The 24,677-nt window shown below is 38.7% G+C and overlaps 2 protein-coding genes across 7 annotated transcripts in view; one reads left to right on the plus strand and one right to left on the minus strand.

Annotated features, from left to right (window-relative positions):
- Positions 1-458: 458 nt before the first annotated feature.
- On the plus strand, positions 459-5,667 carry LOC142107724 (G1/S-specific cyclin-D1-like). Its single transcript, XM_075191312.1, has 5 exons — positions 459-717; positions 2,874-3,089; positions 3,694-3,853; positions 4,378-4,526; positions 5,110-5,667. Exons 1-5 carry the CDS (start codon positions 490-492, stop codon positions 5,257-5,259), a joined length of 903 nt encoding a protein of 300 aa, XP_075047413.1. The 5' UTR covers positions 459-489; the 3' UTR covers positions 5,260-5,667.
- An 8,071-nt stretch (positions 5,668-13,738) lies between these two features.
- Positions 13,739-24,677, minus strand: part of PPFIA3 (PPFI scaffold protein A3) — a 118,285-nt gene continuing 107,346 nt past the window's right edge. For 5 of the 6 annotated variants that reach the window (XM_075191591.1, XM_075191587.1, XM_075191589.1 and 2 more), the window contains one exon: positions 13,739-24,060. The gene's annotated coding sequence lies outside the window, so the exon portion shown is untranslated. The remainder of the gene's footprint in view (positions 24,061-24,677) is intronic. The other variant, XM_075191586.1, reaches the window with a different exon arrangement.

A 24,677-nucleotide genomic window follows, 5' to 3' on the forward strand; every position in this document is an offset into this window, starting at 1 on the left:
TTCTACCCACACTTGGTGAACCTGTATTCACTTCCTTTTATAAGAAAACAAATTCATTATTTTTTAAATTTTCTTCTAACTTAAAATGTATGCATTGAAAACATGTTTTCCTTTAGACTATATATTAAATGAAATATCCCAAATTACGACATGAATTGTCTTTAACTATACAAATAACTTAAATTACAGGATCAGTTTGCACATTAGTTTGATATAAACTGTATTATGTTTTACTATTGAAAATGCATCGAAAGAAAACACAAAACCAATAAGCAAACGGCAGGAGGACCATCAGTCCCAAGTGTGCATCTGTGTCTCTCTGAGACTGGTTTACAAAGCTGCACTTGTGATTGGCAGGCCAGAAAATGGGGACAGGGTGAGTGGGCGGGGCTTGCTGGGCTCTGTGTGTATATGAGCCTGGGGTTTAAAGGGACAAGCTGGAAAAAAAAAAAGTTTAAAGGGACACCTCTAATTCTATATTGGCAACAGATGTCAACACCAAAACACACAGAGACAAGTATGGAGGGCTTGTTGCTGTGCTGGGAGACCGAGAAAGAGCTGAGAGCACTGGCTGATCCTGTCCTGCTACAGAGCAGGGTGCTGGAGAGGCTGCTGGCCGCACAGGAGAGGTACATCCCATCCCCAACATACTTCCAATGCGTCCAGAAGGAGATCCACCCTTATATGAGGAAAATGCTGACCAGCTGGATGTTAGAGGTAAGACCTCTATCTGCACAGTGGGCTCTTAGATAAGACCCATCTGTAGGTGTCCACTCTGCAATGAGATCATCTATGTCTATGTATCCCCTTGATGTAGTGTTTTAAGCACAATTTTAACCCTCTCCTTGCTATAGTAGTTCAAAGAAAATGGGATAAAATAATTTTCCTCTCAAAAATCTATTATTTTCATAAGCACACGAATGTCCATTTTTTTGCATTCTGATTTTTTTTTTTCACCCCTGTATTTATATTGCTTTTTTTTTTCTCTAAAAGATTTTTGCACTGACTGTATCACTGCTATACAGTTATTTAACAAAGTGCTATATTATATACTAACCAGTTCAACAGCTGCTTTAATTATCTAAGGTGTCAGGCAAAGCTGACTGCTGATTGGTTGCTATGGCACCTTGGCACTCCATAAGGAATTATGTTATTGTTGTAATATTTAGGATTTGTACCCTGGTAGAAAAGGACTCTCTCTATGATAAATGCAGTACATCCCTCTGATTTATAGTCCTTTTTCAATTCAAACATTTTTATATGCTTCTCACAACTTTGACCAAATAAACAGTATTTTTACAAATCATGTTATGTTGATTTGTATCATCAGGCTGTTGCCTAGTATTAGCATCAATGTATCTGGCTCTAGCCATGATGCTGTATTCTTGAGAACATTTTACACATTTATTATTATTATTACCATTTATTTATATAGCGCCACTAATTCCACAGCGCTATACAGTGAACTGACTCACATCAGTCCCTGTCTTATTGGGGCTTACAGTGGATTGTATCGATGCCCACGTTTTAACACACTTTTTAGGACAAGTAAACATTCTCACGTTCGGTTTTCAATGCAATGTGATCTGGAACAATTTATTTTATTTTTAAGACTCATGCTTGTAAAAGTAGGATTTTGGGTATTTACTATTTTGGATTTACTTCTTTTGTATTCTGAAAACATAAACTTAGGCTAAATCCAGAACTCTTTTTGAATGTGTGAAAGAGCTCTTCGTATAGAGAAAGAGGCCAGACTGAGTAGTTAGTTTAGCAAATTATTATAAAGAGATCGGTTGAGGACAGGGTATGTAAATTGGTTCTCCAGTTGGCAGTATCTTGTAGTTCCTAGATCATTCATAGGTTAACCTGAAAGTTCTGCCATTCATCCTATCAGTATTATTAATCAATAATGCATGTCAATGATGGCTGCATATTACCAGGAAGAGGTTGTATCTTTGTTTTAACTAAGTGTCTGCAGGCTAAACACTGTTCAAAAAACTTGTTTTGATTAAACCCTATGAAGCTTTAGCAAAGGAGACCAGCCCTGAAGTATGCATATTACTGGTAGCTGTGATGCTGACATTTAATTTCAGCCTCATCACTATATTCCTTTTTCATTTGAGTTTCTTTTATGTAAAATAAAGTTATAGTTCTTTCTCTTATTTATAATATATATATTTATTTATATTTTATTAGTGACAAGATCGCATTGGCGTTACCGTTCCCTGGTGTAGATGGTTGCACTTCAGCCAAATAAATCACACAGTTCGCAGTTGCAGTTTCTCTCATGAGTCATCTGACCTCCTCCCCAGACATTGAGAGACTCAGTGCACTGCCTAACAGCCTTATAACAGCACCTTGTAGGTGCAACTCCTGATTAGTCTGCTGTGAGACAGAAGATCCGGACTGGGCCTTATGCATGGAGCCCACCCTTCTCTCTCCATACAGAACACAAGGGACCCTTACTATATTTTCTTACAGCTAAGAAACACTATGAGAAGCTATTCTTCAAACTTCAATTGTGTAGGGTACAAATATTCTGTTTCTCTTAGTCTTCCTAACTTTTTCCCTTACTGCACATAGATATTCCCTGAACATTGGCACATTGTATATTTCGTACTTGGGTGTAAGCTCATACATGCACATACCCCTCCACGCCCTGTATATAATTTATATGTCAGTCCATATAACCCATTATTATACCATGCTATGGCAGGCAGAACATCAATATGGGGGAACAATATTTCATAAATTGCTCCCAAATGAATTGTAGTTTGACATCTTCATCCCAGAATGTATTTAGAGAAGTGACCTGCATCCCTGCGTGTTCCCGTTTATTTGCTGTACTATTATTCCCATATGTCTTCCGACAGGTGTGTGAAGACCAGCGCTGTGGGGAGGAGGTGTTCCCCATGGCTGTGAACTGCTTGGACAGGTTCCTGTCTCTGGTGGCCGTAGAGAAGCGACAGCTTCAGCTTTTGGGTGCAACGTGTCTCCTGCTGGCCTCAAAACTCAAGGAATCCAGACCCATGTCCACCGAAGACCTGTGCATGTATTCAGACTACTCCTTCACTGGCCGGGAACTGCAGGTACGTGCTGACCAGAGGCCACCGTCTGCCCAGTGGGGACGTCCTTATTTTATAAATAACATACAGATCGGCAGAGTATAATATTGCCAGAGGGTGGTCCTGTTCCATGGCTTTATACAGTTAATGGGAAGAAAGTCTTAGAGGTTCCACCTTCAGACAACTTTAGCTTACTGGTTTGTGCCTATCCTTTGCCAACTTTTATTGAATATATTGGCTTTTGCCCCTGAGTTTCTTCCGTATTCTTTTCAGAAATGTCTATATATTCTCTAGACAGAGCTGTGCTTTATTTTTGTTGCCTTTGGATACAACACAGAACTGCTCTGTGGATTCAGCAGAGCTCAACTGTGACATACGCAAGGCCAATACAATGCCCACCACTCTGCTAAGATCATATATAATTAATATAGAAGGCTTTGGTGAAAAAACATAGAAAAAATTAAGAAATATGAAGCTAGATTAAAGTGAAACTGGGAGGACACATACAAGCCATACTGGGTACAGCAATTGACCCCCATTCTACCTGTGTTTCGGACAGTGCGTTTGTTCACTTTAATAATGTTTGAGGTTTAATTTATTGGGTCTGAATTTGTCTTCTCTTGTCTAGTCTATGGAGCTACTGGTGTTAAACCAGTTAAAATGGGACTTGGAGGCAGTAACACCTAGGAACTTTCTTTCACACTTCTTGGCGTTGCTGAATCTGTCGGCAGAGAAGGCGGAGCAGGTCAGGAAGCACGCAGAAACCTTCATTGCACTTTGCACTACAGGTGAGTCATCATACCACTGCATACCCTCTGTGTCTGACCTTACTAGCCCTCCTTGCTGTCTACCAGCCATTCGTGGTAATACAATAGACCTGCACTCTTCACACAGGTGAGGAAGTCGCTTTGTGATGTCGCTGAGGCACGTGCTCTGTGGCTCGTGCCTCAATAGTGTCACTAGTTCCTACAGAATTGACAGGATACATTCTAGACCACAGAATGGCAGCTGTGGGTTATAGGTGAAACATCTCCTTAAGTTGGAAGTTGAATGACTGCCTGAGCCACAAGTATTGCTTACTCTGTCCAAAGGAAACTGTAGGGGGCACTTGTTTGTAAAATAGAATATGCAAATTAGAAATATGTAGACTTGATCAATAAATACATATTAGAATATTTCTGTTTATAGGTAAAGTGCAGTAGAATATTTTTTTTTTTTTTTTTTTTTTTTTTAGTAATCTTTTTTAGGTTTGTGGATCAACTATACTTTGCATGTAATAACCACATGTTCTTCTTCCCCCTATGCTGTGTAGACTGTACTTTTATTGCACTACCTCCGTCCATGGTGGCAGCAGCTAGTACAGCAGCTGCTGTGGCCGGTCTGCGACCTGAGAATTTGGGAATGTCCTACTCCAGTGTGACAACAACAAAGTACCTCGCACAAGCCATCCGCTGTGACCCGGTAAGAGCAATGATCTTCATGTTTTAATTTCTATATGCCAGTGTGAGGTGTTGAATAATAGTGAAGCCCGCCAGGAAAGCGATCTATCGCTGCTGCTTAGTGAAATAATATATACTGGATGTAGCACAAGATATGAGTTCTAAGCACATGGCAGCACACAACAAATAGATATTCACAGAACTGTTGTGATGGTTAAAGGGGTAATTAAGTTACTTTTTACCATGTTGTCATGCAGAGAGCCCCCTAGTGGATGCACTGGTAATGTTAATGCCCACAAGTGCACCATGTTTACTACTCAATTTACATTATGTTCACAATATATTGGGAAATACTATGAGTTTAATATACATTAAAGTCTGTGTATTATTGAGCTAAATAACACAATAAAATGTTTATACTTAAGCAAAATCCAAGAGTTGTCAACAAAACTGGCATGCCTAGGAATGAAAGGTAGTAATCCAAGTTTACCTTACTCCTTTTTGGTTTGTATCGGCAGCATTATACTCATTGAATAGAAGTGACAGACATTGCGTTTTACCTTCACGCTTCATATTTTAATTTTTGTTTTTCCCACCAATTGTAGAATATTCTGAGAATGTGTCAAGAGCAGATTGAGGTGTCCTTGGAATCCAGCCTCCAGCAAGCTCAAAGAGACAGATTGCCAGACTACAAGGCCGTTGAGGAGATGGAGCGATCTAGCACTCCTACCGACGTCCTGGACTTTGACTTATAATTCCTATTCACAAGCTCTGTCGTTGTACATCGTTACAGATTCATACTCTGTTTGACTAGGGCTGGGTACTAATCTTCCATTGACCCAAGGCCTTTTATAATTGCTGTGCAAAATATTTAAAAATTACCCACAATTGTTAAAGGGGCCCTTGACGTAGTTGCAAGTCATGGGTTGTAGAGTTTTCACTCCCATTGCGCTAGAATGCATTATTCAATATTTAAATACCTTGACTTTGAACTAAACTAAGAAGAAAAAATAACTTCTTTAACTTTTTCATGTAAGGGTATCAAACTATCTAGTTTTATTTGATCCAAGTTAGATATTTGGTATGTGGGAATGAGATGCACAGAAATATGGCATCATCAGTGAGCAACTACTATTGGTCTCAACCAGTGATATTTTACCACTAAAGAATTTAGGTCGATTTTAAAGCCTGCCTGTCTTAAGATTACTACTGCTATCTTTGTAGTATACTTAAGCACAGCAAAGCGTTGAAGACTGAAATTTTAACCATGCAGTCAAACATAAGTTCACATAATAATTAGAAATGGTAACATTTCCATTATTTTTTTTTTAACTAAGGATTAAAAATATATATATACATGCTGATGACGGAGCCTCTTATGTACAAGGTACGGTTAAGTAGTGTACAAAGCACTTTTAGGAGACACACTCACAGATGATTAAACAAAAGGTGCTTCAGTGAGCCCCCAAACTAAAGGTTTCTCCAGTTTATTAATAGATTTCATTGGGGAGAATTGAACAAAAAAAAAAATAACCTACAGAAACATTTTTTTTGTTGTTGTTTAAATTATTTTATTTAATATTTATTTGTTGGCATACACATTTTATGTAATGTTTTATTTAACGTGCTGGATAGTATTTGACATTTTTGCTTTATTTAAACTGTGTGTATTTATTATTTGAGCTGCCTGCACATGTAATTATGATTTGTATTTAATTTTTTTTCAACAGAATTGTTTTATGAGGAATCCTGAATATCCAATTTATGATAGTGCAAAAAGGCCAAATGTACTGTGACCCCCACCACCCCCCCTTCCCTGCCACCACCACTCACCCCCCATGCAACCCAAGCAGACCTTTATTTCATTGTCATCGGTTGCTATGTAGTATAGTAGTTATTATTAAAGGGCCACTCCACATAAAAAACAAAGTTGGTTGTATATGGAAGGGAAATCTGAAACATTCACACATATATGGAAATTATTGCGTTTTTAACTGTTATTGCAACTAAGCAATTTCCCTTTAAGAAACTATAAAAAAAAAAAAAAAAAAATGCCTCAAATCGTGGTCTATCTCTATACGAGAAGACCAACGATAAGTCTAGATTTCTGTTGTGTATGCTTTATTATGTTTTATTTAAGTTCTCCATGCAGGAGTAATATATTTATTTGTTTTGTGCTTTTTTTTAATGTATGAACTGTATTTATTTTGTTTTGCTGGGTAATCATTACACGAAAAAATGTTTGTCTCCTAATTAATGAAAGAAAAAGTTCTTAATATATATTTGCACTTTATAGGAGGAATTATTCTCTTGTCCTATTATTATGTTAAGAATGTGTGAAAATGTAAATAAAAAGTTGAAATTGTATGTTGATTGATTTTCTTTTTAAATAAAACATCTCAACTAAGCTGAAATGCTTGTTTTTTTTGGGGGGGGTTGTCAGTTGGTGCACCATGTCTAAAATGTACTAGAATGTATTTACAAGTGACCCCTGTATGATACACTTGGTCATATGTGTGTCAAGATCACTGAACAGGAGCAATCAGCAATATATAACTATATATTTTGGAACCATATGCATTAGTGGAAGTGGGGGTGTATACAGTGGTATGTTATACCGCCACTTCTCCTACTGTCTTCATTGTAACACTATCATATTCCAGTCACTCACATTCCCATTACATTTTTCATACTGCCACATCTAAATTTCCACTTCAACCACTGACTAGAAGATATATTTACTAAACTGAGGGTTTGAAAAAGTGGAGATGTTGCCTGTAGCAACCAGATTCTAACTGTCATTTTGTAGAATGTTCTAAATAAATAACTAGAATTTGGTTGCTATAGGCAACATCTCCCCTCTTTCAAACCCGCAGTTTAGTAAATCTAGGTATAGGTGTGTTTTTACCATGTCAACCTCTCTCTCAATGTATTGCGATGTCCCCCCTCCCCTCTTAACCTGCTTTTGCATAAATAAAATTCAATGTAAAGATGTATAGGAAAAGACCCCCCTTCCCCATATTTGTAATACATATTCCCTATGTAATACACTGAAAGTAGAAGATATAGATACATTACATATTAATGCTGCAATAATCAATCTATCTGTTAAAAAGAAAAAAAAAGTGTGTATCTACCTAGATAGTCTTAAGAAATAAAAAAAATATATTTTTAGTGTATGCAACATACACTCCTGTAAATCAATATATGTATGAATGGTGATTTGTGATGTTTTAAAGTACCCTGTACTTTAACTCTTTTTAAATATTGTGAAAGTGGCTTCATGTTCTAGGTGGGACCAAACTTACATCAGCCACAAGGATCAGAGAGATATAGGGCTAGATTTACTAAACTGCGGGTTTGGAAAAGTGGAGATGTTGGCTATAGCAACCAATCAGATTCTAGTTATCATTTATTTAGTGCATTCTACAAAATGACAGCTAGAATCTGATTGGTTGCTATAGGCAACATCTCCACTTTGTCAAACCCGTAGTTTAGTAAATATACCCCATCGACTCTTACCAGTAAGATGCCCGATCTGTCTTTTTGGTAACCGATTGATCTTCCCTTCAGATTTTTTCCCCCGAGAGATCCTCATTGTTACACAGATCCCAAGACATCGTCTCACCCACATACTTTACTAACCATAGAAGTCAGAGAGGTTTCACATCCTGGATGTAAAGATATATTTGGACTGTCATGATCTAGCCTAGAATCGTATGTTACGTTGTTAAAAAAAATTCTGGCAAATGTTTTCGCTATAAGAAAACAAGGTTTACTGTTGAAAGAAACAGAGATAGCTTGGAGGTCTGTTATCTGTTACCTTACCATGATTGTTTACTCATTCAATACCGTTATCATAGAAGGGTACCCAACCCTTTATTTTTATTTTTTTATTATTATTACCCAGTTAGGAGCTCAAAGGACACTAAAACATAGACTAAAATGTGTTCAGAAAGAACTCCGTGGATTGAACAAAGTTGAAGCTATAGTGATAATAGGAAATTAGGATCGATCAAAGGAATACCTCAGATGTTTGTGCAGACCTTTTGTAAAGATATGTATTGTATGAAAGGTGTCATTGATATACGTAGGCCCGGCGCTCCCATTAGGCAACCTTAGGCAGTTGCCTAGGGCGCCGGGACCTGCAGGGCGCCGCTGACTAGATTTTCTAATCTAGTCAGCGGTTCAGGAGAGAAGGGCAGCGGCGGCGGGGTGCCGCCGCTGTTTTTTTTCATCTCACACTAGTCACACTGACGTCAGTGATCATGTGATAGTCTGTCCGGCGGCGCCTCTGAGTTCTCCCCTCCCCTCTCAGCATGCATCGCGAGGAGCAGCTAGAGGAAGAAAAGGTAAGTAACATTTAAATTAATTTTAATTAATTATTCTTTTATCTGGTGAGCGGCGGGCGGGGAGCGAGCGGCGGCGTTATTTTGCCTAGGGCGCTGTGAACCCTAGCACCGGCGGTGGATATACGGTATATATTCCCCATAAAAAACTTAGAGTGACGATGTAGCTTTCTTAGAAATCCATAGAACTAGATCATGTTTCATATATATATATATATATGTGCAGAAAATTATACCAGGTTTAGTAATACTAATGCTATATCTCTGCAATGTTCCAGAACAGAGTTCTGGTATATTTTGAAGCAATGATTAGAAATGTTACTGGACAATAGGGCAATAAATCAGTTGTAAAATGGATTAAGATACCAGCACACTTTTTGCTGTAACGTCACAGAAGGGTAGGGGTGTTAGGCAAGGAAGAAGATCAAACTCATACCAGAAGATAAAAATTGTCAGGTTTTGGGGATCATCCTGCTGCTGAAAAATTCATCTAATCTAGCATTCTTCAGATTATGCAGATTATACTAGATTATGGGAGTCTACCTTGCGGTTTTTGTGTTTTTATTTCACTTTTATTTTAATGACACTTTTACATTTATATTTTTGTATGTCAGTTTGTTACAACTATTTATATTCAATAAGCATTGTGACTTTCTTGTCATGTTAAATTCAATTTAATAATGCTCTGCATTTGTGTTCCTAAATAATTAAGGTGTCAGATAGTCTTAGCTTTTGTAACATTATGTTTGTGCAGGGAAATATTTGGTTTACAGTAACTTTGTTAAATTGGTTTGCAATTGCATTATGGGAGTAACTGAAGACTTCCTAAGACAGTCAGCTCTTGAACTAAATTTTAGCGGTGACAATGTTTTTTTTTATTTTGTATGACCATACAATAACAAATATACATTATAACTACAGGAACTATATACAGTATAACTACTTTGCTTAGCGTTGTACATTGTCTATGCCCGCATACTTACATTTACACCTTAACAGCAAGGAAAAGAGCGTCGCGGTCGGCAGTGACGTCATCAAGACTGTTCGGATTCTTCATAGGTCGCGATCCTTTGCAGTCGCCGGTCACAGCAGTCGTCCTGGAGCCAGGTCGGGAAGGAGCTGTTCGGGGTCACAATGTCAGGGTAAGTATTGTCGGAATAATGGCAAACATTATTCCGTATCCTACTCTTTCTGCTGTAGTTCGGCTAGAAGTCACTGCCCTTGTTTACAAACGTCAAAAGGGAAGGCTGGTTTGGAGCCAGCTAGTAGTCCTAGTTGCCGATGACCCAATGGAAGTTCAGAGTTAAAATAGGCGTCATGGTGGAGATAATGCTCGATTTCGCTGAATCTCTAAGCTTAGTTCAAAATTTTAGTGTTGGTAGTGATTGGAAAGCTGTTGCCTATATTTGCTGTGTAGACCCCAAAGGGATGCTAGATCAGGCCAATCCAAAGAATTAGATTCAATGTCAAGCAAAGAGAATATGCTTGCTGAATAGTATAGTTTAATATTGGGAAGTCCTCTTCCTCCCCTAGGGATAGGCTTTATAAAAATATTAGCCGAGAGTCTTGAAGGTCTATCGTTCCAAATAAAATGAATAAGGTCCTTCTGGACATTATCTTGCTGACTGCCACCAGTAGGGTTTGAAAAAGGTTGAGCCACTTAGGAATGCCTTTCATTTCAATCGCAATGATCCTACCCAGGACAAGAGATGATGAGGTGGTTCCATTTAGTCAAAGCATCCTGCAATTTAGAAAACAGTGGGGGAATATTTTCTGCAATAGGTTGTATTGTTAAGTGAGGAAAACCTAGATATTTTTTTTTTTGGCTGCCACTTGAAATTAAAAATTAAATTTGAGATCTGCATCTCGAGGGGAGACATGACAAAGCATGGCTTCCGATTTTGAATGGTTTATTTTGTAACCAGATAGTCGTACGTCTTCTTAAGTTTGTAGAGGTTGGACAAGAAGAGTCTTGGCTGCATAAAGTTCCAGGAGATTCTACTGAATGTTTTTTCTGCACTGAGTGATAGAATGGTGGGAACCTCCTGGAGTTAACAATATGGATAAGGTCAATGGCTGATTTGGTGTTGTCCCCCTCGCCCGACGCCTTAGAATGAAGTACACTTGGTCAGTGAACCAGAGAGGGGAGGAATTGGTTCAGTCTGTTGGCCATGGTTTTAGCAAAGAGATGGGTCTTTAAATGGCACAATTGTGTGGATCTTTGTCTTCCTTGTGGATAACTACTTTCAAGATCTGAGCAGAAAAGGATCCCCCTTTCCAAACTGTGTTAAACAGGGAGTGCAGGTGGAGGACCAGCAGGTCCAAGAATTACTTTTAGGATGTGGCAGTGCACCTATCAGGGTCAAGGGATTTGCCCTTCTTTTGTAGTATATCTTCTACCAAAATTTCCTTGCTCGAGCAGTCAGTTGCTGTGCAGGATAGTTTGGCTTTCCCTAGTAGAGCATTAATTCCTGAGGATTGGTCAGTATAGGGGGGAAGGAGGCAGTGGGCAAATTGTAAAAGTTATAGTAATAGGTTTGAAATTCGAAGGGGACGTGGGTGGGTTCATATATTAATTGGTTTTGGGAATCTTAGATATATTTTTGAGTCTTTGCCGAAATGTTGTTTTGACTAGTGAGTGTGAGCTTGATTACATGGGCCAGGTGGTTAGATGCTGATTAACCCTTGCATATGCCCAAGTGGATCTTGTCATGACATGAATATTTATGTAAAAAAATCAAAGCCAAAAAGAGGACCGTTAATTTAGCAGGAAGAGCAAAGGACAAGATATCCAAGTGGACCCTGACAAACGAATGAAGCAACCTATCTCTTCACCATATACAGCTACAGGACATGATCCACCAACGAGTTGTTAAGCATTTTCTACAAGAGCTGCAAGTGCCTTATGGATGTCCCATTGTAAGACATCGGCAAGGCGGCTATACAATAGCTAAGAACACAGGTGAACCCTGCTAATTGGAAGAGCAGTGTGTACGATCAAACACAGTCGTTCTCCACTTAGAAAAACTAGCAAAGAGTTGATACTCAACGTCTGGTCGCCATGAAGCAATAAGTGGAGTGGGGGTAAATTCACAAAGTGTTAACCAACGTCGGATATCTTGGTTTCTCCAGTTCAGGTCCGTTAGGAGTTCCTGAGCAAAAAAGTGAGGGATGAACTCCAGTACATTGACATTATATAGAAATAACATATTGAAAATGTATACACGTGAATATTATCACAAATGGTACGAGTCCTAAAACAATGAATAAATAACAGTAAGAAATAATAATAGGTTAAACATAATGCATATGATAAACATGATCTATAAACGGTCTACACGTGGCTTCTCCAGTGGCAAGGGAGCCCATTGAATTCTACTTTCTGCTACTTATTTGTAACTCATTCGTTCGTCTATGTGGAGCATTTTAATTTCACATCATTTGTATTAAAAAGACCCTGTGATTCGGAACATTCCAGACTACAACTTTTGTATCCACCAAAGCAAGGCTGTTGTAATTCTATCAGAGACTATTGCAATACGCTCTGACATGTAGTGCGCAGTTTGTAACTTATCTTGAGTATTGGAATACAGTTTAATACATATTTGCTTAAATATATGACCCTCTTAAGTCTATCCTCAAGGCTGCTGCCTGCCTCATTTTTCTCTCCCGCTGCCTCCCTCCAACAGTCACTACATTGGCTCCCCATACCCTACATAATTAAGTTTAAACTCCTCACCCTTAAAGCTCTTAGTCAATCTTCCCCTCCCTACATCTCCAATCTCATTTCTACCTACACTCCTACCCGCCCCCTCCGCTCTGCCTGTGACCGCCGGCTCACTACTTCACTGATCACCTCCTCTCACTCTCGTCTTCAGGACTTTGCCCGGACTGCTCTCCGGCTGTGGAACGATCTTCCACGTTCCATCAGGTTAGCATCTCAAAGGTTTCAAGCGGACCCTGAAGACTTATTTCTTTATTCAAGTCTATCAGTCCTCCTCCTAACTCCCTTGTCCTGGCTCTCTTCCCAATAGGGTGGTACTATTTGTGTCTCCCCCTTTCGTTTAGGATGTAAGCTTTCAGGAGCAGGGCCCTCTTTCCTTGTGTGCTCCTTTTACTATTCCATCACCCTCTGTACCTCTTGGACTGCTTCCCTAGCCCTATTTTCTTAAGCTTCGGCCTACTTCTGATTTCTACCATCACTTTCACTCATTGTCCCAGTAATAATTTGATTTGCATTACCATGTTACCTGTGTATATATTTTTGTTAATTTTTTGTTATTTCTGTATCATGTTGTGTCATGGGTCAGTTTTTTTGTATTTCATGTACGGCGCTGCGGACCCTTTGTGGCGTCTTATAAATTAAAGCTAATAATAATAAAAATTATTTTATGACTTTAATTAAGTTTCATTAGCACTGTGGATCATTACAAATGAACCAAACCATAATATTAATAATAATAAATAATAATAATATGCCTAATTGTTTTATGTATGTGTTGACAAAGCGCAAACAACCATAGTAGCTAGTCTCAGCACTGTCCAGCTGCGTTCAGTTTGCTCATTTTCTTGCACATTTCTATGGCTAAAATACAGCGCTTTCATGGACCATTCCAGGGACAATTTGCGGCACATGACAGAGATTTGAATTCCCCCCTTTGAAACTTGCAAAAAGGCCTTGCACTAGGTTGACAGAATAACATGTATATGGAGCATCTTATATAGCTAACTTCTCCTTTTTGACCAATTAAAATAAAAAGTCTTTATTAAGGAAGTAAAAGTTTAATAAACTTGATTCCACTGAGAATGCTTTATTGCAACTGAAATTAGAATTACGAGATAAAAAAATAAAAACAAAAGAAAATAATAAACAAAGACCATGATAAACTTTTCACAATGTTTTTTTTTTTAAACATTTTTTCCAGCACATCATTCATACAGAGTTTAATATTCTTTAGTTGCAAGACATTGGTAAAATAAAATTTACAAATAAAAAAAAAAAAAATAATTAAAAAACCCCTCTTCTGTCCCACAAAATAAACTAAACATAATTTAAAAAACATCTTGGTCACAATCTCGCCTTGCAACAGCTTTTCTTTTTTTTTTACAATTTTTTTTAGAAATATTTTAAACCATGCAGAAAAAAACCCAAAAAAAAATAATAAAACAAAAACAAAAAAACCCCCAAAACATTCCAAGATCATTTACACATATCAACACGACGTAAGATATACAAATAAATACAGCATTTATTATACAATTGGTGGCACCCCCAGGCCCTGCGGTTAGGGGCAACATTCCACAAGAATAAATGAACTGCAATTATAGAGAATCCCCACAGCCCCCCATAATGTTCAGGTCCGAGAACAAAGAGAAACGATAGGATGCCCCTCTAGTCCTGAAGTAACTTTTTTTTGTTTACAATAACTGGTGCCGGAGTCCCAGGGAGGAATGTGGCCAGCTTGCAACTATGCAATGCATTGCAGTTCATTACTGTACCCAACCTTTATTGCATGAATTGCGATGGCAGCAAGCAGTAGAGGAGGTATTTGATTCAGTGATGCTAAGGGGCTATGCTTTTGTACATTATTATCTAGAGAGATATATATTATATATATGTAATATATATATATATATATATATCGTTTAAGATGCCAGGCTTGAGCTATTGCAAACCCCTTTTTCTTAGTAAACATATACATATTCTGTCACGTATGACCCATTAAACGGATAACACAACATATATAAACAGTTAAATATGAAAATATGATTAAATAACATGTAATCCCTATCAAGTGACTGCAGAATACAAACAATAACTTGACAAATAAGGTCTAAACTTATGTGATCTATTCACTACTCTCAGGAATGTGTCCAGAGTAATTCATAATCATTTTTGCAAAGTCAAGAGATGAATCGGTTGTCTACAGACAGTACTTTGTAGGCTGAGCCAATATTCATGGATTACAACTGGGGGAAACGGGTGGAAAAGGACTAAGGAACGTTAACAAAAAGACACCTTAGATTTGACCTAATATGTATAACTATAATCATGTTTCTTCCTTCTTCTGGATCAACACTCTTAGATTTTGTGACATGTTGAACTCTTGTCCTTTTTTCAACCTCACTAGGTAGCCGACAAAATGGCTGCCTCCAGGAAGTACCTCACGTCAACAGTTCCTAGTGGAAGGATAGGTTCTGTTCTCAACAATGTTGGTTCAGCACATAAAATGGCCGTCACCAGTCTGTTTAGGCAACAGATGAACTTTCAGACTTCTTAGTTATTTTTTTTTAAATATACAAATTTGTAATGTGGTCCCTTACCATGGTAATCCTATGGCATTTCTTGTAAAGGAAATGTTTGCATACAGACTCAAAAATAAAATAAAATTAGTCTCTAAATCTGAAGACAAGATTATTATCACTAAACCTGAACAGGAGTATATAATTTTTAAATATACATGTGCCGTTGTCCTCTCAACACTGCCATATCTACACGTGGACAAGACTTAATGCACAAGATAAATATACATAAACATCTGACCTATGTAAGGCATTTCAGCACTCATATGTGAAGATACAATCATTTCATGTAAAAATAAAATAATTTTTTTTGTCTTTTCCATACCACCTTTCCCATAATGTTTGCTACCCCTTTGCAGTTTTATGGAACATCCAGCAGTTGCCAGAACTATGTATTTTTGGCTCCTCTGTTCAAAGCCCTTATAGATTTTAATGTGGGTGTCGCCTACAGACCTTAAATCCACTAAATTGTAAATTCTATTGTGAGCAGGGCCCTCCCTACCCTTTATTTTTACGTTTGCCTTTTTGTCTACCTTGTATGCCCATTTTATTTATTCTCTGTTTTCTCCGCTGTCAGGTGCTGTGAAGGACGGTGGCATCTTATAAAATCAGCGATTCAGGAGGGGAGGTGAAGTATAAAGGGGGTGGGGCGTCTCAAATTGCGTCATGTTGGCCCTTCCCCCACAATGCAATGCCACGATCACATCATTTTGCCGTAGGGGGCGGGGCCAAAATGACGGGATTTGTGACAAATCGCGTCATGGAGGACTCCCTCCCGCCTACTTCACTAGGAAGTGGGCAGGATGCGGGATACCGGCCTGCTCTCGCGGAAATCCGGAAGACCTACCCAGAAATCCCGGGAGAGCAGACAAGTATGATTTTGTGGCTCTGACCAAAATTGATGTGAATGGAGACCATCATCAATACACTAAGATCAAGTGAATTAAGAATATTCAGGGACTCAGTGATGTCATGGAGTTCTAAGTGAATTGATAGACTGCAATCTCACGAATGGTCAATCAACTGACAAAATGGCTGCCTCTACTATGTACAGGAGAAAGGAGCACTAAGGCTGTGAGAATCTGCTGTGTGATGACAACACACCACTGCAAAACATGATCCAGTTATCCAGAATTAAAAACCATTTATTGAAGCAAAACTTCTACCAGTCTACACTTTGACACCGACGAGCAGATTCAATTAGCCCCGATGTGCAGACTAATATGGTACAGAAATCTCCGTTTCATTTTTCCTCGCATCTCTATGGGACGCAAGGAAAAAGGACCGTAGATTTCTGTAAAAAAAAAAAACAAACTCTGGCGCGATGTGCCTTCGCGGATTGTTCCGGAGACACGCCGCATCCCCTCGAGCGGAACGGAATCTGCCCCCTCGAGAATAATAAATGTGTTTTTATCACCACTTGATAATTATAGGGCTAAAGGTTTGGAATGAAAAACAAAAATATGCACATTGTAGGACAATTACGAAAAATGGTGCGAAAGAAAAGGTTATGTTGCCCATAGAAACCAATCACATTGTGTCTTCTCTAGTTCTAGCTGCAAACTGAAAGCATAGCTATAGTATTGTATTTAGATTACTGTTGCAACATACTATATTACAATTTTCCTATTTATTGACTAATTCTATGTGGTGTATAGGAAGCATGAATATTATATGCCCTTTCTTTCCAAGTAAGGCACATTAAATAATAAATGCACACTGTATCTTATATATATGCGTCTATAACAGTGTTGGCTAACCTGTGACACTCCAGGTGTTGTGAAACTACAAGTCCCAGCATGCTTTGCTAAAATATAGCAGCTTATTGCTGGAAGGGTATGCTGGGACTTGTAGTTTCACAACACCTGGAGTGTGACAGGTTAGCCAACACTGGTCTATAACATGTTCTGTATAATGGGATGCAGAACGTCACATTGTAGAAAAAATAGATTACAATACAATTTAAATTGCGGACCTCAAATTCACGTGTTAGCGCTCCCAGTTATTACAGATGTGTCGCATAACTATTTTGTTCTACGATCTAAAAGAATTCTAAGAGCTATAACCGCAGCATTTATTTGTTCTAACTGTATCTTTAAATGTGCACCACTCAATGTTATACATCTTTCATATATTTATATTTAATAAATTAATATGTTGTTTTAAACCATTTTCTCTCATTTGTTTACTAGGATTCTACGTCTTTGGCCCCTCTCCTATTCTTTATATTACATTTTTGGGGTGTTTCAGAGCTCAATTTAGAAGGCTGGCCACTGTCATCTTTTATCCCTTTGATATAATTATTATATTTATTATAGACCAATTTAAATATTTCTAGTGCCCTTCTTTCCTTTTTACAATACAATTATAAGGGATACATGTATCAAGCTGCGAGTTTTCCGGCAGGTTTAAAAAGTGGAGATGTTGCCTATAGCAACCAATCAGATTCCAGCTATCATTTTGTAGGATGCACTAAATAAATGATAGCTAGAATCTGATTGGTTGCTACATCTCCACTTTTCAAACCCGCAGCTTGAAACATTTACCCCCTAGTCTTTAGTAGCATCTTTATTAAACTTCTCTTCTGTTGCTGGTTTTGTAAAGGATAAATGGCCAACGCCATGCTGAAGAGCAAAGGCAGCCTAGCAAAACAATATCAGTTAACTTATGTATTTTAATGAAAAAATCTAAAATAGAATTGTGTGTAATCTATTGATGCATTAAAAAAATGTCTGGGAAAGATAATTAAAAACAAATGAAATCATAATATATACTTGAGGAATATTATCAGACACTATAATAATATAGAATGTATAATAATGTGATAGAATACGGTATTTGTTTTGGTAATGCTGATTAAGTAGACAAATAACTATAATGTTTCTTGATAAAACATCACACTGTATACAATACTTCGTACAGTATAAGGCTTGACAATAATTTTCACCCCTAGGCAATTCGAACTCCATGAATTAAATAGTTGATTTTTTTTTTTTTTACACAGATATTTTATTTTATATGGTACTGACTGCGGTTGGAAGAGGACACGTGATGTGAAAGTGATCTGGCAGTATGGCCCCCAGTGGCAAGATCAGCACAAAGAATGTCCTACGCATAAACATTTTGATTTCTAAGGTGGCTATTGAATTGAAATGCCTGTCACTATATACAGAAATATAAATATTAGTGTAGCATATACTATTAAATAAAAATATATTATTAGATCAACAAACAAGGTAGGAACCACTAATATACATAAAGGCATCAAAACTGTATGCATGTTTATAGATCAATTCCCTATGTTTTCTATGAGTCTGTGTGCACCTTCATATAGGCAATTTAGTTTTGAAAGGAAAATTAGTTCACATGAAGCTTTATAGCTCCTCCTTGAGGCCATACTTGAGTACTGCAAGCTAGATTAGCAGGGATTGTCTATCTATGATATGAAGATAATAGCAGCGAATACAGGTTACAGTATGTAATGAGTCACATGACCACTACCAAACGGCGCTGTCATCACTATTATTACATCATTATTTCATTAGGCCTAAATTAGTGACAAATAAAACTGTACAATAACTGTGACAGCACAAATGTCACATACAGGATAAACAATCTCATTCCAAGACTGGTCCTAGCCTGCCCCTAGTGGTGAAATGACCGATAGTGACTATGCTGTGCAGGGAAGGAGAGTTGTCTCTTATAGCACAGTCACAAGACAGAATAAAGATCTGGAGCAGGCCTGGCCAACCTGTGGCTCTCCAGGTGTTGTGAAACTACTAGTTCCAACGTGCTGTGCCAGCTATTGGTTGGCTATCTACTTGCAAAGCATGCTGGGACTTGTAGTTTCACAAACCCCTGGAGAGCCACTGGTTGGCCAGGCCTGGTCTGGAGAGAAATCATCTTCGGCTTATTTAACAGTCCTAGGTTGACTAATCTTTTTCTACTAATGTCACTTATTCTATGTTTTACAATTACTGGCATCTGTTGGAGCATCTATGTTGGGTTGGTGGGTTTCACACTTAGGTGAATTAAATATTAATTATTCTTTTTTCACTGTGTGACTTTTTTTTAAAATACATTTCAGTAATACTAAATATTCTGATTTTATGGCCATAGATACATAAATCTACACTAAAACCACAACAACCAATCACTAACAAACTCTTATCTGTGTAGTGTAAGTCAGACAATGAAATGTGACAGGTTGCTATGGTTTTTAGCAATGTTGCTAAACAGCCCTCACTGGTTGATCACATGTCAGTGATGTCACTAATTTCCATTGAACTGAGTGGCTGAATATTGCTGCAGCCAACAAAATGGCCGACTCCGCTGTGTCTAGGTGACATTTCCGATTTGAGAACTATTGCTAAAACTACAATTTATCAATTAGAAGGAGATAGGATAATGGGAGCTGTAGTCCAACAACAGCGTCTCTATTTTTTTGGGGTGCCCAGTGTTAAGGATATCCATTAGTGTCATAGTATAATGGCCATAAGAGGTCTGTAAAAAGAAACTATATCTAAAGAATGGAATGCAGTTTAAACCATGCATGGCATGTTGTTCCCGTGACTTAAGCATGTGAGTAGCTAATCACATGTCTAAAGATTTTAAACAGCATGTAGAGTTTTCATTATATTGCACAAAAAAATTGACTGGCCAACCATGGAGAACGTGTCGTTACATGTCTTTAATATGGCAGCGTGGGTAAATGGACCAGGTAGCGTGACTCAAGTTTTTGGAGTTTTCATTCTAATTTGTGAAGCTCAGACAACATGTCTGACCTCCTGATAAACTGACAAGATCAATAAATTTAACACTCTTCTTCTCTGGCTCTTAGGGTGCACCTGTCATGCAAAATTACCCTGACCTTTAATAAAAGAAAAATGGATTTACCTAGCTCTAATTCTCCATTTCATATACTACAGGGCAAGGTTAAAATGCATTTTACATATTTTGGCTCATTACCAAAGAAACTGTAAAACAACATGAGGAAAATAAAAATAATAACTCATTTTATAGAGAATTCACAACTACAATGTACAGACAGAAGTGCAGAATGTATAGCGCATAGACTATTAGCACTTCTATGTTTGAAAGCATTCTTACTTTGCGGCATTTTTCCACACCTGCCTAAAACATTTGCAAAGTATTGTATAGCATGCTGATCACTCTATAGGGGAGCATAAGGAACTACACCTCACCACTGAAAATAGTCATCAACAGTCTACTGTGTTTTAAATATTCTTCAATCCTAATGTGTACTGAATACAGCGTAAGAGCAGATACCGAAAATTGCATCCAGCACTAGAGAAGCAGTACTATAGTTATTCACAGGGGTGTAACACTCAGGCGCCCCGTAGCAGAACACAGGAGGTCTCCGCAATGTGTTCTTGAGCGTACTTGCCAACGCTCCTGGAATGTCGGGGAGACCTCAAAATTCCAAGTATGTCTCTCGGACTCCTGGTAGAGCAGGCCCTTCTCCCACCCGGTAACGTGATTCGCCGCAAATCATGTCATTTTGGACCCACCTCTAAGATGAAATGACGCCATGGCGTTATTTTGCTGCTGGGGGCTGGGCCAAGATGACACAATTTGCAACACCCTGCTCCCTACACACCTGCAATTCACCTCCCCCCCCAGAATATCCTGGAGGAGAAAAGTAAAAAATAGGCAAGTATGCTCTAGAGGCCCCGGCTTTACTCTCCAAAGCATGCACAGTGGTGCCCTGTTTCAGTTCCTAGGGTGGAAAGCCCAGACAGGGCTTCTGTGTGCATGTGCTGATCTCCACGAATGCTCTGAAGAGTAAAAACGCAGGGATCTCTAGAGCAGATGGAATAAGATCGCCAGGCCTCATGGCAGTTGCATGGACTGCTCCCAGAGTAGCTCCACCACCGGTTAGTCAATTTTGAGAAGAAGGGACAATGTCTAGGACGCTTTCTGTAAGTCAAAAATAGTTTCCAGCTACGAGATACCAAGGTTCATTTATGAATGACAGGTGCACTTTATCAAAGAATGGAGTTACTTCTTGAACTAGCAGGGAAAACATTATAAGCATACTCGCCCACTTTTTGAACCTCCCCTTCCGGGAGATATCGAAGGGGTAGTCCAAGGACAGGAGTAGGGGGCGTAACAAGGTAGTTTGCATCGTCACGGCCCCACCCCCTGCTGCTCAACAACGTAACTGGCAGCATCCTGCAATGGGGGGGAGGGGGCCGTGATTAGCAGCGAATTGAGTCATTAGGCACCACGTACGTCAGAAGACAGACAAGCGGGATCCAGGAGAGTGGACAGTATGATTATAAGAATTATTTAATAAAAAATGCAAGTAGGAAACCTATAACCTATACCAATGAATTGGATATTAGTTAAATATTTTAGAAAATAAGAACAACTGGAATGTTAGAGGCAGGCAGGACAATCAACCACAACTGATGACACATGTTATAAGTACCCGACTTTGTTGCAGAGGAGTGACGTACTGCAAATAGTGCAAAGTAAACCAGTTTAATACTTAACCCCTCTCATTTCACCCTTAAATCCCCTGTGCCACCAGAGCAACACAGGAGTTCAAAATAAAATTAAGTCAAAGATCCTGTAGAATAAAAAACATAAAGAAAAACAAACAAACAGAAAATTAGAAATAAAAATATATAATATACAAAGTAATAAAATAATTTTTTTTATACCCACAGTCAAGAAACAAAATAAATTTCTATGGCTTTTAGACTTTTTGTTCTAAAATAAAAAAAAATCTCAATTAATAACAGACAGGAATTAGCTTAACTTTGTTTTAGCTACTGAAAGAGATGGCAAAATCATTCGTTGTCTGGTACCTCGGGCAGTGGAATTACATCCTGGTCCGGATAATATTTTCGTTTGACTTAGAAGGAAATGAATCCTCTACCTGGGAAACTAAAATGTGATATTTACAGGAAGTACTCGGCATTCCATCCAGCTATAATTGAAATACACATTCTAAGCAGGTGTGCCACAGTTTACCTGTATTCGATTTACTATGCACAACGACAAAGATACCATTAATATATACTCTTGCTATGCCGCAGGTAATTTAATCCACATTACTAAAACAACGCCACTAGAGGAGATGCCCCAGCCCTAAAATAAGGACATCTCACTCACAAGCAGTTGCTTCTCTGGCTCATTTAATGGGGTATGGGGCAGAAGACACACTTCCCAATACAATAGATTCTTTTCTGCAGGTAAACATTCCGGAAAGCTTCATCAATAACCCAGGCATTGTTATGTTACATAAGTACGGACCCCTTTCTCATGTTTTGACAAATTGGTTATGTATGTATGTTCGCCATTAGATTCTCACCTCTATTTGGCACGGTCCTGACAAAAAACAAACAAACAAAAAAACACAGAGGATTAGGCAATAGCCACGACCTATCTACTTAATTTCTGGGACATCAGCAGCTTCTCTCAGGTCTTGTGAGTTGTACAGAGACATAGTTTAGAAGACTATGGCGTACTTGTTAAGATGATGAATATTCTGTATTATCAACCTTTGAAAATTTCCTATAGGTTCCTACAGCATAAAATTGTTTAATGACTTAAGGCAATTATCCACTTCAAGAGTGACCCAACAGAGCAGTCTATGAATATTGATCTGTATTATACAATTCTAAGCCTGGCAGAGAGAGGAAAGCAACGCTTTGTAGAACTGCAGGCAAAACAACAGTCGGAGAGTAGGAGCTTCAGCAGTGTGCTCCACGGCCAAACCGTAGTCTTGTTGACCCCCTTGGGAATGGCACAGAGAATAACAAGGGCATCGGTACGACAAAAAAAACGGGATGAGAAGTTCGATCTGTAATATCGCAGATATATCAAGCACTTAAGACTCACAAAATAGCATACAAGACGAAAAACACTCAATGTAACTGGCTTCTTTTTCACCTGTAAACAAGAATCGGTAAACCCTACAAGAAGTTTGTAAAACTAGTCGGATACCAACGTCTAGCCGATTCGTGGGTCTGGGAGTCCCGGCTTGATTCTGTAGTGCACGTTCGTCAGTCTACTTTACGAGTACCAAATGAAAACGGCAAGCTCTTCAAAAGGGGGCTATGGTTGTGCGTGCGTTGTTTTTTTACCTTGTGCAGTGCTATGGTGACTGGCAAAGAAAGTAAAATAACGAATAAATAATAATAAATAAAATATATTTTATGAAAGATCATCACTCGGTCATGCTTTTCTGGCAATGCTGTGGCCACAGGAAGTCGACGAGGCTTAATGACCAGAGAGAGTCACTAGCCTGGCGCTATTTGAAGTACAAGGTCCTCCCGGCACCAGGTTCCACCCATTGCAGAAGGAACATTTGACTTACGAGTCTCAAATCATCAAGTACTCTTCCATATCCAATTGACCAGCTAAAACATGGCTTTGTATTGAGCCTCCAGTTAAATTTCTTTGAGGGCTTTCGAGTGGGAGATGGTTGCAATCTGCATAGTTCAAAATGAACCGAATATAGAAAAAAAACACATAGTTCAAGTCTAATATTGAATCTTTACCACTTCCCCCCCATTGGTCCCACCCATATTTTAGGCTTTTTCTTCTTGACTGTAACCTCCTCAAGTCCGAAAGGGTCTACAAGGCCCCTCTAGCACTAAATGGACTGAAAAAGAAATAAAATAGGATGAGAAGATGGGTCTCCTGGCTCCATGTACAGAACTTGAGGTTGCAAACTGCCTTAGGATATCTCTCAGGACGTCTCCTCGATACTCTCACTCCAGTTCCCCCAACATGAGGCAGCGTCTCAGGGAGCAAGGAGCGACTTTGTTGGAGTAGTCAAATAATCAGATTGGCCGAACCCCTTTGGCGAAAGTGATTGAATGTCAAAAAAAGTGCCCTCAGTGAACTTATTGCCCCAATAAACTTTGCCTGTGGATGCAAACGTAGGAGAAAAAAAAATGCAATTACAAACATATCAACTAAGTCAATCATTCACATCAACACAGAGAGCTTGAGTAGATAAACAGCTTTACCTCTGGATATCTGGGGTGGCACGGTGTTAGCATTGCTGCCTCCCAGTGTTAGGGTCACGGGTTTGATTCAGGCCTTATATATATGTGTGGAGTGTGTATGTTTTCCCTGTGGTGCCTTCGTTGCCTCCCACAGTCCAAAAACACACTGACAGGTTAACTGGCTGCTGACTAAAACGGACCCTACTGTGCGTTAGAGAATTTAGACTGTAAGCTCTAATTGGGGCAGGGACTAATGAGAATTAAAATGACTACAACTGCATGACAACTAAATAAAACCTTGATCTCCAAGTAGCGGTGACACCATTTAAAGCAATTCTAAAAATCTTTAACCCCAAAGCTAAACAGCCTGGCTGGTTTCATCACCATCATCATAATCTATTTATATAGCGCCACTAATCCTGGAGCGCTGTACAGAGGACTCACACACTTCTGTCCCTGCCCCATTGAAGCTTACAGTCTAAATTCCCAAACATACACACACAGACCGAGAGAGACTAAGGTCAATTTAATAGC

Source organism: Mixophyes fleayi, chromosome 11, assembly GCF_038048845.1.
Source record: "Mixophyes fleayi isolate aMixFle1 chromosome 11, aMixFle1.hap1, whole genome shotgun sequence".
Lineage (NCBI taxonomy): Eukaryota > Metazoa > Chordata > Amphibia > Anura > Limnodynastidae > Mixophyes > Mixophyes fleayi.